Below are 12,696 nucleotides of genomic sequence, written 5' to 3' on the forward strand. Positions count from 1 at the left end.
ACTTGCAGCTTGAGAAAAATGGGCAAATGCTAGTGTAGTCTTTCCTCTTTTTGTGGCCTGCTTGTTTTTTACCTTTTGGTAGTCGCCTTTTTTTAGCATGAGTGCATCAATGGACAAGTTCATTGAATATTATTTTACTGAGAAGTTTTCTCAAGTACTAGTCTGAAGAAGCCTTGTTTGTGAAGAACTAGGATCAATCTAGTAACTTCAGCATTGCTGATAGTCTGATGCTTTTTGTATGTTAAGCCTGTTCTCTTTAACTCTCAAGCAGGTCCTTGGTGCTGATGCACTGGGCATCATGGGTCCTTTTATCCTGTGTCTGTTCCTACTTCCTGTACCCCCTTACCCACTATCTCAGGTACTCAGTGTGGTAGTTCAGGGCTTTGAGGACTCTTTCAGACATAATCCAAATACAATCCAAGTTCACTCCACCTTGTTGTTCTGCCTGAGAAGTGTCTTCTTCTGTGCAGATTGTTGCAATAATCTTTATTCCAGGAAGGGGTTTTATAATGAATTTGTTTGGAGTAGATGGTGTGCAAATATTTCAAAGTGTATGGTTTGTTTGTTTTTAAGAAGCCTTTCATACTTGAATAAAGTGAGATGATTGAATTAGACTTACTGACTCTTTAAAGGATTAAATATAGGATTGTGCCTTCAACTATATGTGTCATATTTCTGGGTTTAGATATCTTCATGTGATGCAAACAAATCTTGAACACTCAAAGGTATCCTTAACTCTTTGAAACTATTATTGCTTCACATAATCCTTCTATCTTGTGTGCTTGGGGATACCAGTTTTAGTTATCATCTGTGTGTGGTTCTGCGTACAGTTAGAATCATAGAAAATCCTGAATTGGTATGCCAGTGCTTATCCAGTGCTGATTTGGCTTTTGCCATGCTTACATTAAATTGTATATACTGGTCAATACAGAACAAGTATTGTCTGTGCTTCTTTAAAACATACTCAATGCATTTGTGCTGAGAGTGTAAATGTCTCTTTAAAAACAAGTGAACGACCCAGATTTGGTGTAGATCTACCTGAATTTATGATTTCTAAAATGGAGATTGCTTTTGCCTTTCAAATCACTTTTAAAGCAGTCCTTTTACAGAACCTTCAGATTACCAGTTCTGTGTATTTGGTTTAGGGTCGAAAGTTTCACTTCAGCTTCAGGCTAGTGAATGTGGTAAGGGAGGTCTCTCCTCTTTTCTCAGAGAATGCTGTAGTAAATTTTATTGCTTTTGTCTACCGTTGCTTTTTGTCATGACTTTATTCTCCCCTCCGTGGTTCAGAGTTGGTCAGCGTGTCTCTTAGTTACTCTAGTGAAGGCTCTGTTGGGATTTTTAAGTTAGAGGTAATGAATGATGTTACTCATTAACCTAAATTTCTCTGCAATCCAACTTTACTTAGATCTTGTCATAACGATTGGTCACCTAGCTGGCTTAAATGTAGTAGTTTGAAAATGAAATGAACTTAGAACAATTGGGCTGTGGTGAACTGTTTTGTATGGTAAGCAGAAAATAGGCTAGAAAATACTATTGTAGAAAAAAGCATAAAACATCTTTCATCTTCAGAGAATTTCACTGACTTTTCTTAAGCTTAAATGGAATTTCACTTAATTCTAAAGTAAGATCTGAAGCCTAGGATTGAGAGGTTTGGTTTTGAGTTTCCATGTTTATACTGTAAAGGTGTTTGTTCTCATTAGGTACAATGAAGCAAATCTTCCATATAATTGCATTAGTGATACGTGACATTAAAGCTTAATTGGCTTATTTAAAATATCTTGCACATCAATTTCCTTCAGATTGTGAAAATTGAAAAGGTCATGAGTGCAGTTTAATATTCCAGGGTGAGAGATTTCAATTTTAGTACAATTTGTAGAGATTTAATTAGGAAACATGACTAAAAGAAAAAGGATGTTGAATGCAAATTATGCTGTTCATTAGAGTATAGAAGCTGAAACATCTTGAAGTATTGTGGAAATTTGATTGCAGATTCAGTAAGCACCTTGATTGATTTTTTATTTTTTAAAGTAGAAGTTATTGTGATTGTTCTTCAGGGTGTATACTTAATCTGATTGTCATAGGCGCTCTAAATATGCTTCCTCTTCCATGGAGTTCTCTTCTAACCAGTATTTTTGTTTTGCAGGAGATTGATGAAGCCTGCAAGAGGATAAAACGTGAAATTGATGACTTAGGTCCTGAAGTTGGTGACATAAAAATCATTCCATTGTATTCTACCCTTCCTCCACAGCAACAGCAAAGAATATTTGAACCTCCCCCACCGAAAAAACAAAATGGAGCAATAGGAAGAAAGGTAAATATTAAGCTGTGTTAGTATTCTGTTCTCTAAGTAGCTACTCCTAGTTGCATGGGTCATGAAATATGCCTTTCAGCTCCTTTAAATATATTTCTACAGCAACGAGTACAAGGGTATTTTTAATGAAGCCTTAAAAATCCAGTATTTTATCACATTACAGTTTTTAGGTAACTTGAAATTTGTCTCTCCGTACAGATCAAAGTTCTGTCATCCGTCTGTATAGGGCCAGGATATTGTGCTAACAGTTTGATTTGACTGAATAGAAATGGCATTCATTTAAGTTTCTTATGTGAAATACGACTTATGTGGAGGATGGGATTTTTTCCATAAGTAATTATTTTTAGATGTGCTTTTTTCTCCTTCCTTTTTTTTTGAGACAATTTGGGCTGTCTCTTACGGGTAGATTGTCAGGCAGGTTTTATCTGTTTCTTAAGGTTTATGACAAGGTGCAAGTTAAAACAAGTATGTTGAAGTTCAAGGTTTGTGTTTTGGATAGTAATAAATGAGGAATTAAGGTTCTTTCATTAGGCAAAATGGATTGAGAAACTGAAAAACTCTAATGTCAATGCTCCAGTAATCCACAGTAGAAGCTATGTGTTTTTTTTAGAAAGGAGTCATATTAAAGCTTCCTAAAACTAAACTCCTGCTCTGCAGAACTGGCAGTCACAAAGCTAAGATTTTGAAGGTCAAAGCTGAATCATACTATGTGCTCTAGGCAGGGTTTGTTCCTTGATTATTTTTGTTTTTTGTGCAGTACAATGCGTGTATAATACTAGTGACAACTTTCTAGTGTTCTGGAAGAATAAATCAGTTATTCAATTTAGTGAAATTATCTTCCCCTTCCTGCAGAAGTAGATTGCAGAAAGCATTCAGTCTCAAATCATGAAACTAATGCTGCAACAAAATTGTATTTGCAAATGACTTAAATGAATGGAATTGCTTTTAAATAATAAGTGATAGCTGTGTATTTAATTAAATTTTCACTCATGTTTAAAACTATGCCCTTCAGAATAGGCAGGTTTTGGTTTTCTGCATAAGAGGATAACAAGTGCAGAGTGTAGTTTTTGTTACATTGAAATGACAGAGCCAGTACCAGTCTCTGAGAGGAGGACACTCTTGGTGTAGCAGCTGTTTTACTACAAGAAAAGTTGTTATTCCCAAAAGATGCCTGCTATAGGGAAAAGCAGGCACAGCATGTGGGCAACAGACTTAGACCTATGATGTTAGTTTTCATGTTTGACTGAAATATTCTGGCTCCCACATTTTACTTTTTATCCCCATAACAAATCTAACTACGAGTGAAAGTGCATCTGTGTTGTAATTTTTTTTAATGTTGGTTTAGTTTTAGTTAGTCTTAGTGATCAAGGTTTGTAAAGTGAAACTGTAAAGTGGTACTGTGCCTGTCTATTTAAGAAAATGTCTGTTTTCATCCTGTCCTTTGTGGGAGTTGAACTTAGATTTTAGCACTGCTGAGGAGGGAGCTAGTAGCTGATCTGAATCCTTTCAAAGGCTCTAATGGTCATACAAGTGTAAGTGAAGTGCTTGCAGTAACTGTCTAACTATCTCCTGAGCTTTAACTTCATGGAGTGAGAGACGCTGGAAGCAATCTGGCATTTTGCTGTAGTAGTGGTGGTAACAGCTGGTAGTGATGCACCTTGACAACTTTGCACATTTTTTTCCTCTTTGAGCTAAGAAAGCAGCTGTTATTGTGAGAAGGTTTAAGATTACAGACAAATATTCTGATTAATTACTAAGAATGTTTTTTTAATTGAGAAAGACAAAGATGACTTAACATTTCTATTGTCCTATGTTAAAGGCTCCTTGTCATCCTATCCCTTCTTGTCAACCTGCATTCTAGTTTCTGTTTCAGCAGCCTTAAGCATTGCTAGTTAATACATATGCAGTACAGATATGTTTTTAGATGTAGATACTATGTATGTTTTAATATTCAAAATAAAGTTTTCAAATTAATCTCAGAAACTGCAAAACTATACCGAAGGTTAATTATAAATCATTATTTTATGTAGTTAAGTGCTAATTTCAATTGTTTGATGTTCAAATAGCTTTGTACTTTGATTTAGACTTGAAAGATATTATTTCTTCAGCCTTTTTTAAAGTTTCTTCTTTTTTTACAGTCATTGTCATTTTTTAAGCAATGTGACATTAACAAATGATACATGTATGTGCAATAGAATCCACTGTATAAATAGCTTTTTTCCTTCTACCTTAGAAAAATTCTGTATAGATTGAGTGAATTCAGGTACAAATTAAATTGTTGTACCACTGTGGACTAAGCACGCTAACTGTATTTAGTTTCTGATATTGAAGTGTCCTAATAGAAATCAATGGTTAAAAGCAGGATAAAAACCTTTTGTCTCTGCTCAAAAATCTGGGTGTGGATGGTTCTGTACATTAGCAGAAACAGAAAAACACAAAACTTAAATGAGGTATACTCTATAGCAGCAAGCTAAATGTGGATTGACTAGAGTTCTAATATGAGGGTATGAGTTTAATTTGTATATTAAATGCCTTACAAATTCCTAATGAAGATGTATTGAGATTTTTGCACTGACTTGCACTGATATTTGTAGCTGTTATCTCCTGACTAATTTGTGCAGGTCATCTGTGAATGATGTGCACATTATTTTCTGTTTGTTTGAGGAATTCTAAGTAGCACGTCATTTTAGGGTGAAACACTGTAATTCCAAAATAATTGTCAGTGTTTTTCCTAAAATACTGCTTTCAATATATTGTAGTATTTGGGCAAGCTTAGACCTTAAGAAGAGGCAAGCTGAGTGTGATAAGTAGCTGACTGGCAAAGTGATCAGCAAGCAGGAAGGGAAATCAGCAGTCACTGGCCTCATTGTAATTCTGAACTAAGTATTAGGGGTCTCTCCAGTTCTAATTGATAAACTGAAAGCACTAATGACAGAATGCTCTGAGTTAGGGAGTGAAGGGTGAGCACTTAAGATGAAGTCCTGAGCAGGTTTTGGATCTTTTCTGAGATAATAGCATGTAATAACCTGATTGTGTGGTCACTGTTGGGATGAGAGCTAATGGTATCCACAGCTTGTTACACTGCGTCTCTGGACATAAAAGTTAAAATGATGGCAAATCAAGCCTTGGAACTCTGGTAGTCACCTTTGCTTTAATTTTTGCATGTGACTTAACCTTCTGAAAGGCTAAGAATGTAACATTAAAGATTTGTAAAGATGTTTGACTATCTGGTGATAGAAAAAGACAGTAGAAATTAAATACATATTTTCACAATTGTAGCTGGAATGTGTTGGTAACAGCTTTATTTCAAACCAAATTAAAAAAATCCTGTTCTGGTTATAACATTCAATTTAATATTATTTAACCAGTTTACCGTGTTCAGGCTTTCAGAAAAAGGTAAAAAGCTAGAATTACTTCTTGATGTTAAAGAGTTCCAGTATAACTTGCTGTTTTGTACTAGCAATATGTGAAAAAAAATTGAGTAGTGGTTTCACAGGTTAAATTTTTGTTCTTCTTTTTCTCAACTAATATTTGTTATGTTAAATATACTCATAGGGGAGCAAAAAACAGTGGATGAAAACTGCTTTCTTTTCACTAGAAGTTCCTCTGGTTGATTTCAGATCATCCTGTGAAAGTGTTGGAGAGGAGCTCTGGTAGTGATTGATTAAGTGATGGAAAGTTTACTGAAAGTTACTTGTGCAGAGACAGAATTGGAGCCCTTCATCTTTAGGATGAAGTAGTTTCATTTAGTCGTTTGGGGTTTTGTTGTTTTGTTTTGTTGGTTTTTTTTTTGACAGGTTGTGGTGTCCACTAACATTGCTGAGACATCATTGACAATAGATGGCGTGGTGTTTGTGATTGATCCTGGCTTTGCAAAACAGAAGGTAAGTACCTTTTTTTTTCTCTTTATAGTAGGAAAGGTGATGGAATCTGGTTTGCTCAGGCTTCTCTTCTCTTTGCAAACACTTGACAGACCTTTTTAGAGTTGAAATCTTGAATTTGGTTGGTTTGGATTTTTTTTTTTTTTTTGTTTTTAACTTACAATTTTTACGGTTTGCACTTAGTCTGCGAACTTTAGCTAGAATAATTTTTTGAAAAAAAAGAAAGAAATGTGAGAATTTGGTGTTTGACTTGGAATATAGTTTTTTCTAGATACTTTAGGAAGGGCAGTTTTGTACTGTTAGTCTATGCTTGAAGATGCTCAAGTAAAACAAATTGTATTTAAAGTAAATAAAAGTGGTTCTAGAAGCCTTCTCTTTTAAGTCACTGTAGAAAACTCCAGCACTAAAATGAGAAGAAATGATCCCTGCTGTTTCATGTCAGTATTTATCATGTACTGTTGCAGCCCTGAAGATTGTAATCAAGCTTGTATTGTGGCTCTTGGAACTTCGTAGTTTAGAGGAACTGAAGTAGCTTTCCTACAGTCAACCCAGTAACTACATAAAATAAAATATGAATGTCACTGGCTTCATTTGTTTTTTTCACTAAATGTAGCTTTCTTTATAACTTGGTTTCTTAGTCTTTTCCTTTAATAGTAGTACACATTTTCAGCCTTTTTAACTTTTGCAAAATGAGACAAACACACAGCAGAACATGAGTACAGCCAGTGTATTTTTATGCACAAATTTCAATCACTATTAAGGCTGAACTTTTTTCACAAATAGTTCTTTTTGCATTCTTCCAGTATAAGAACTAAGGTTTCTGTACATATTTTATACTGAATCATACCAGAAAGGTCTTAAAACATGGGCTGAAAATGTCTTCAGCTGACACTGCTGTTTGACTACTGCCTTTGTTTTCAGTGTATTCCTTTCCATGAGCCCTGTTGAGTTGACAGTGCTGCTGTTTAGATATGACTGCAGTGGAAGTTTTACAGTAAATACCAGCAGATATGTTGTACTGTCATAGTCTGCATGTACCCTTGAAATACAGTTTTGTCATCAGTCTGATCTTTACAGTTGCATGAAACCTTAATGTTAGATTTCTCTGATCTTGAGTATGATTATTCAACTTTGTAGCCTTGAGAGGCTACCTAGAACAGAGGCTAGGCAGAGTTAAAGGAATAAAGTAGGTATTTATTAAAAGGCCTTCAAAGGATACACCTTGGGCAGTACAAGAGCCTGGCTGTGCTTCCACCCAAGATGGATGCCTGGTCTGAGTTTTCACACTTTTGTAAGTTTTGGTTGATTTACATATTGGGGTTAGTTGTCCAATTACATGTTCAGGTTATGAAGTCCCATCCTCCCAAATTGCTTTCTTCAGTTCGCCATTGTTTACGCTTTTTGGGCCTGAAGCTGTAACGGTGTAATGGTGTCCTTGGTTCTCAGGCTGGAAAAGGATTGTTTTGTCTAACTAAACTGTGAAGAGAACTTGCTAACACTTTATATGAAGTTCAGAGTTATATACTAATGCAGTACAGAATCTGGAAAATATGAAAGCTAAAACTTAAGACATCAGTAGTTATATCAAGACAACATTTTTATGGGATTTTTTAAGCACCACAAGTGCTTAGCACTCTGTAGAACAAATTGGACACATTCCATTTGCCATGAAAATCCTATCTAAAAATACATTTAAGAACAGGGAGCCTGGCAGGAGTTGCTGTTAACAGATGAATAAAAAATGCTGTTCTCTAGGCAGTTGTATCCGAAGCTCTCCACAGTCTTTTGTAGCCAGTTTTGGGTTTTTTTCATTTTCAGATACATACAACTTGTGCAGAAGCTGTGTTTAAAAATAAGTTTAAAGCAGTTTGGGTAGTTGTCCTATCCATGAACATTGTTTATTCTTTAACCTTCTGTCCTGCTCTGCCTCCACTTTGAAATAGGTGTACAATCCTCGGATCAGAGTGGAGTCTCTGTTGGTGACTGCCATCAGTAAAGCGTCTGCCCAGCAGCGAGCTGGCCGTGCTGGTCGTACTCGACCAGGCAAGTGCTTCAGGCTTTATACAGAGAAAGCCTACAAAACTGAAATGCAGGTAAGATGTGGTTTTTACATTGTGTTTATAAGGATGTCTGATTCAGGTTGTTGAGTGTTGTGGTTTTAAACAAAACGAGAATTTGAATACTTATATAGTATAAAGTGTCTGAAGAAGTGTTACAAATTTTCTTTTTTTCTTCCCCCCTCACCCCCCCAGGACAACACATACCCTGAAATTTTGAGGTCTAACTTAGGATCTGTAGTATTACAGCTCAAGAAGCTTGGTATAGATGATTTGGTGCACTTTGATTTTATGGATCCTCCAGGTATCTCTTTCCATCTTTACAATCTTTGTTTTTATGACTACTTTATATAATGACAACATGGAATAAATTTTCTCATTGTTTTTTTTCTGTTTTTTTAAATTGTAATCTGTAAGGAATTGTCATTTGTTTATCCTGAAATTTAGTGCTCTGTGTCATATCCAAGCAAGCTTTTTCTCTCTGTGTAAGAGGTTTTAGTGGAACCAAGGAAGCTACTGAAAGCCCCTTGCCTTCAGAGAATAAGAGCAAATTCTTGGCATTACAAAGTCTGTTACTTGAGGTTTTTATTTATCACCTTGATTGCACATTCTAATTGTGCAATCAGGTAACAACTGTTTGTAAATAAAATGGGGTGATGTTTTTAAAGCTCAATACATGGTTTGGTTACAACTGTAGTTTTTACGTATCTTTCTTCTAAGTTTTAAATGTTCATATATGCTTCAGAAATAATTGGGTGGTATTGCTAATCAGAAAAGTAAATCTGTCATATATAAATAGGTGAATTAGTTGTTTTTTCCCCTTAAATAAAAATCTGACCTAGTATGTAAGTTTTAAAATAGTTCTACAGAACAGTTAAAGTCTTTGTTCTGTGTAACATGTATGACAGCTTAGCAGAAAGACTTTTGGATTTCATTTTATTTTTCTTTGTGGTTACTACTGGCTATGTGAGGAATGCAAGATAAAGAGAACATTCTTAGTCGCTTTCTGAAAGGCTGTAGGTATCTAGGGTTAACGGCTGAAATTTTGGGACTATTGATTTATTTAGTATGGAACAAGGGAAAAAGTATCTGCAGGAAGAAGTGATATTACTGGTACTGAATATTTCACAATGCCACTGCTTTCTGAATTTTGAAGAGCAGTAATCTTCAAATATTCAAAGCTTGTGATTAATTTTAAAGCTTTTCTAAGTGTTCCCTCCCTCCCGCCCCCATTCATTCATGCTTGGGCGTGTATTGCTGGATTTGGCAACAGTTTTGCATTTGGACGCTAGTGAATGGAAAACCAAAAAAAAAAAAAAGATACCTAGTAACAGTCTGTGCTTCCTTGGTTTTTGCTGATTCAGAGCATTTGGGTAATATGCGAATTTACATTTTTTTTTTCTTTCAGCTCCTGAAACTCTGATGAGAGCCTTAGAGCTTTTAAATTATCTGGCTGCTTTAAATGATGATGGAGACTTGACTGAGTTGGGATCCATGATGGCTGAATTTCCATTGGATCCACAGCTGGCTAAAATGGTTATTGCAAGCTGTGACTACAACTGTTCTAATGAGGTCCTATCTATTACTGCCATGTTGTCAGGTAATAGCAGGAAAAGAGAAACTAAACAAATTGCAGATGGTCAGTTTGGGGAAAATTTAATTTTCCCACATCAGAAAAATAACATAAATACATTCTTAATAAAATTAGATTTGCTTTTTAAAACTGCATATATGGGTTCAGTTATTATGGATTTATGTAGAGACCTTGAAGCCAGTGAGTAGTAATGTTGAAAACTACTGCATAAAATGATCTAAGTGTTTGCTCCTAACATCAGTAAAAAATCTATATATATGATTAGTTGGGGATGGGAAACCAGGCTAGTGGAAGAGAAATTTCCATTTAGGTTCATAGTCAGGCCCAGCAATGTCATCTCGACCACTACTTGTTCAGGCAGTAAAATCTCTTTCGTACTGTGCATTCTTCTGCACTTTGATAAATCACAGTCTTCCCAAAGGGATTAGAGTATAACTTCTGTTAAATCATAAGCTTGTACATGATACATTTTTCAGTTACTAAATGGCAAAACTGGAGAACAGTCAGTACTTTGAAAGGGAAAAAAGAAACTTGGAAGGAAGCTGTGTCTTTATAAGAATTAACTGAGGTGTACAGTTGTACTTTGCTGCTGCTACATGAATAGCTCTGTGTCGGAGCAGAGCTGCTTGCTGAGAGAGCTTAATGAGAGGAAAATGTTACCAAGCAAACCCTGTATTTCATTTCCCCATTGTGTAGAAGTGACTTTGTTTTATGACTAGAGGTCATAGGACAAGCAGCAAGTTTTAATCTGTTATGAAAATGGGGGTGCTCAGGTTCATAAGAACACTTTTATCTTTGGGATGTGATAACTTACCGGGCTCTCCACAGTGCAGGTGTATTGCTGACATGCTTTAATTGGTTGGGTAGGGAAAAAAAAAAGTTTTGACTAAGTGTAAAATCTGTTGCTTCAGTTTAGTTTTATAGTATATTTATATGAACATTTTTAAGAACAAGTTAAAATGTTTGTTTCAGAGTTATGATTGTTCAGACTCAGAGCAGATGGGCAGGGCAGAATCATAATATTTTTCTTTAATTGGTAAATAAATGGTAGCCTTAATTGCGGAGGTGGTGGTAGGTTGGTGCCTGTCTTTCTCTTCTCTTCCCCCTTCTCCACCCAGTATCTACTATAGAACAAGTCAGTTTAGTATTTTTGTCTGTGGCCTTCAATTGATTTGCCTTACTGCTTTTCCAATTTACCTTTCCCCAGGCCACGATATCTTCTTTGGTTTAAACCATAATTAACATAATGATAAATAAGTTTTGGGGGAAAAAATGAAAAATGGATTGAAGCTCGTTAATGTATGGGTCATAACTAAAACATTACTCTTAAAAAACCCATAGTCCTGGTCTTTGTGAGGGCTGTTTGCCAAAGTAAGCACTTTAAACCAGCAGCATAAATAGAGAGTGTATTTTGGTGCATTAAGTGCACCTAAAGATTGTCATGTTGTTGATCGGAATCCATGTATTTCGTTTGGACTGAATGGGAAACTAGGTGACAGAAAAGAGGAAAAATTAAAAATGGGCAGATTAAATGATTATACTACATTTTATAAGAGCCATGGTGTCATGCTGTGGTATGGAAAGTACTATTACTTTTCAAAAGACTGATTTAAGACAGTGATAGAATAATCTGGATTTTGCTTTTAATAGTATGAATTAGAAATTAAAATACCCTTGATGTTATATCTTTTTTTCAAATGCAGGACCCATTATACAGGGTGTTTATTTCATGCCTGCATTTCCATTTTCTTTAATGCATTGGTCTTTGTTGATTTGTTACCGTGATTCACTGTTACAATGTGAATTTTTTTACTCGAGTTGCATCTCTGGTATTCAGCTCACAATAGCTCATGCTTTGGGGCTTCTATGCAAATTTAAGACTAAAGAAAAACAACATAACACTGCATAAAAAAGCCCTCATTTGATAGGGATATGTCATATGCAGAGGTGTTCTCATGTAATTGCAGGGCTTCAGTTAATGAGAAAACTAATGTAGTCCCAAGCAGCTGGAAAACGATAAAAGATTTTTAGTATTTAATCATTAATGTTATTGAAATTTAACCTCTTAAAAATTACACTTAAAACCAAACTGATTTATTTTCTGGTGTGGAGCTCTATAAAGTATATTACAAAATGGGTAAGGTTGGAAGGAATCACAGTGGGTGACCTGGTGCAACCTCCCTGCTCCAGCAGATGTCTTTATAACTACTTTCAAGATCTTGTGGATTGATATCAATCTTAGAGCTTAGTAGAATGTTGACAGACCATGAATTAAGTAGGCTGCAATACTATTTGTGGTCTTTGCTAGTTTGTGGCTGGAAAAGAGATGGTAACACATGATTTTTGGATGGAAGTGAGAACAGTCAGATGTATGTAAGAGAATATTAATGATAAAGTTCATGTTGCATTTTTTGATCTATATTTTTTATTTGAAGTAGTGCCAAAGGACGGTTTAACCTTCCACCACTACCGCTACCATCACAGCCTTTAGACTTATTAATACCTTCATTATTCACATGTTTCTGTATACCAGTGCTGATAGCAATACCATGTGGGAAGAGACTTGACTGGTGTGTTCTGTCTAGTAACAGACTTGGGATAATCAAACCTCAAGTTGGTTTAGACTGTGCTAGTACACTACAGTTTCAGAAATATTTACATTGTAGGGGCTTTCTGAAAAAGCAGATTTGTAATTAAAGTATTTAATTCCATGGGGTACTAGCTCCTGGTAGAGCTATCAGCACTGGATTTGAACTAAGATTTGTTTAGCCTTCCAGTCTGTGTAGGTAACCTTGATGGCCTTCAGACTAGAGATTTTGATGCATACATATAATTCTATTTAAATAATCA

The 12,696-nt window shown here is 35.5% G+C and overlaps 1 protein-coding gene across 1 annotated transcript in view; it reads left to right on the top strand.

Annotated features, from left to right (window-relative positions):
* DHX15 (DEAH-box helicase 15) overlaps nucleotides 1-12,696 on the top strand; it is a 50,353-nt gene that overhangs the window by 20,528 nt on the left and 17,129 nt on the right. Inside the window, exons 6-10 of the mRNA XM_066548542.1 lie at nucleotides 2,147-2,314; nucleotides 6,112-6,198; nucleotides 8,139-8,288; nucleotides 8,448-8,556; nucleotides 9,661-9,852. Of these exons, the coding sequence (XP_066404639.1) occupies nucleotides 2,147-2,314; nucleotides 6,112-6,198; nucleotides 8,139-8,288; nucleotides 8,448-8,556; nucleotides 9,661-9,852 (706 nt within the window). The remainder of the gene's footprint in view (nucleotides 1-2,146; nucleotides 2,315-6,111; nucleotides 6,199-8,138; nucleotides 8,289-8,447; nucleotides 8,557-9,660; nucleotides 9,853-12,696) is intronic.

Source organism: Molothrus aeneus, chromosome 4, assembly GCF_037042795.1.
Source record: "Molothrus aeneus isolate 106 chromosome 4, BPBGC_Maene_1.0, whole genome shotgun sequence".
Taxonomy (NCBI): Eukaryota; Metazoa; Chordata; class Aves; order Passeriformes; family Icteridae; genus Molothrus; species Molothrus aeneus.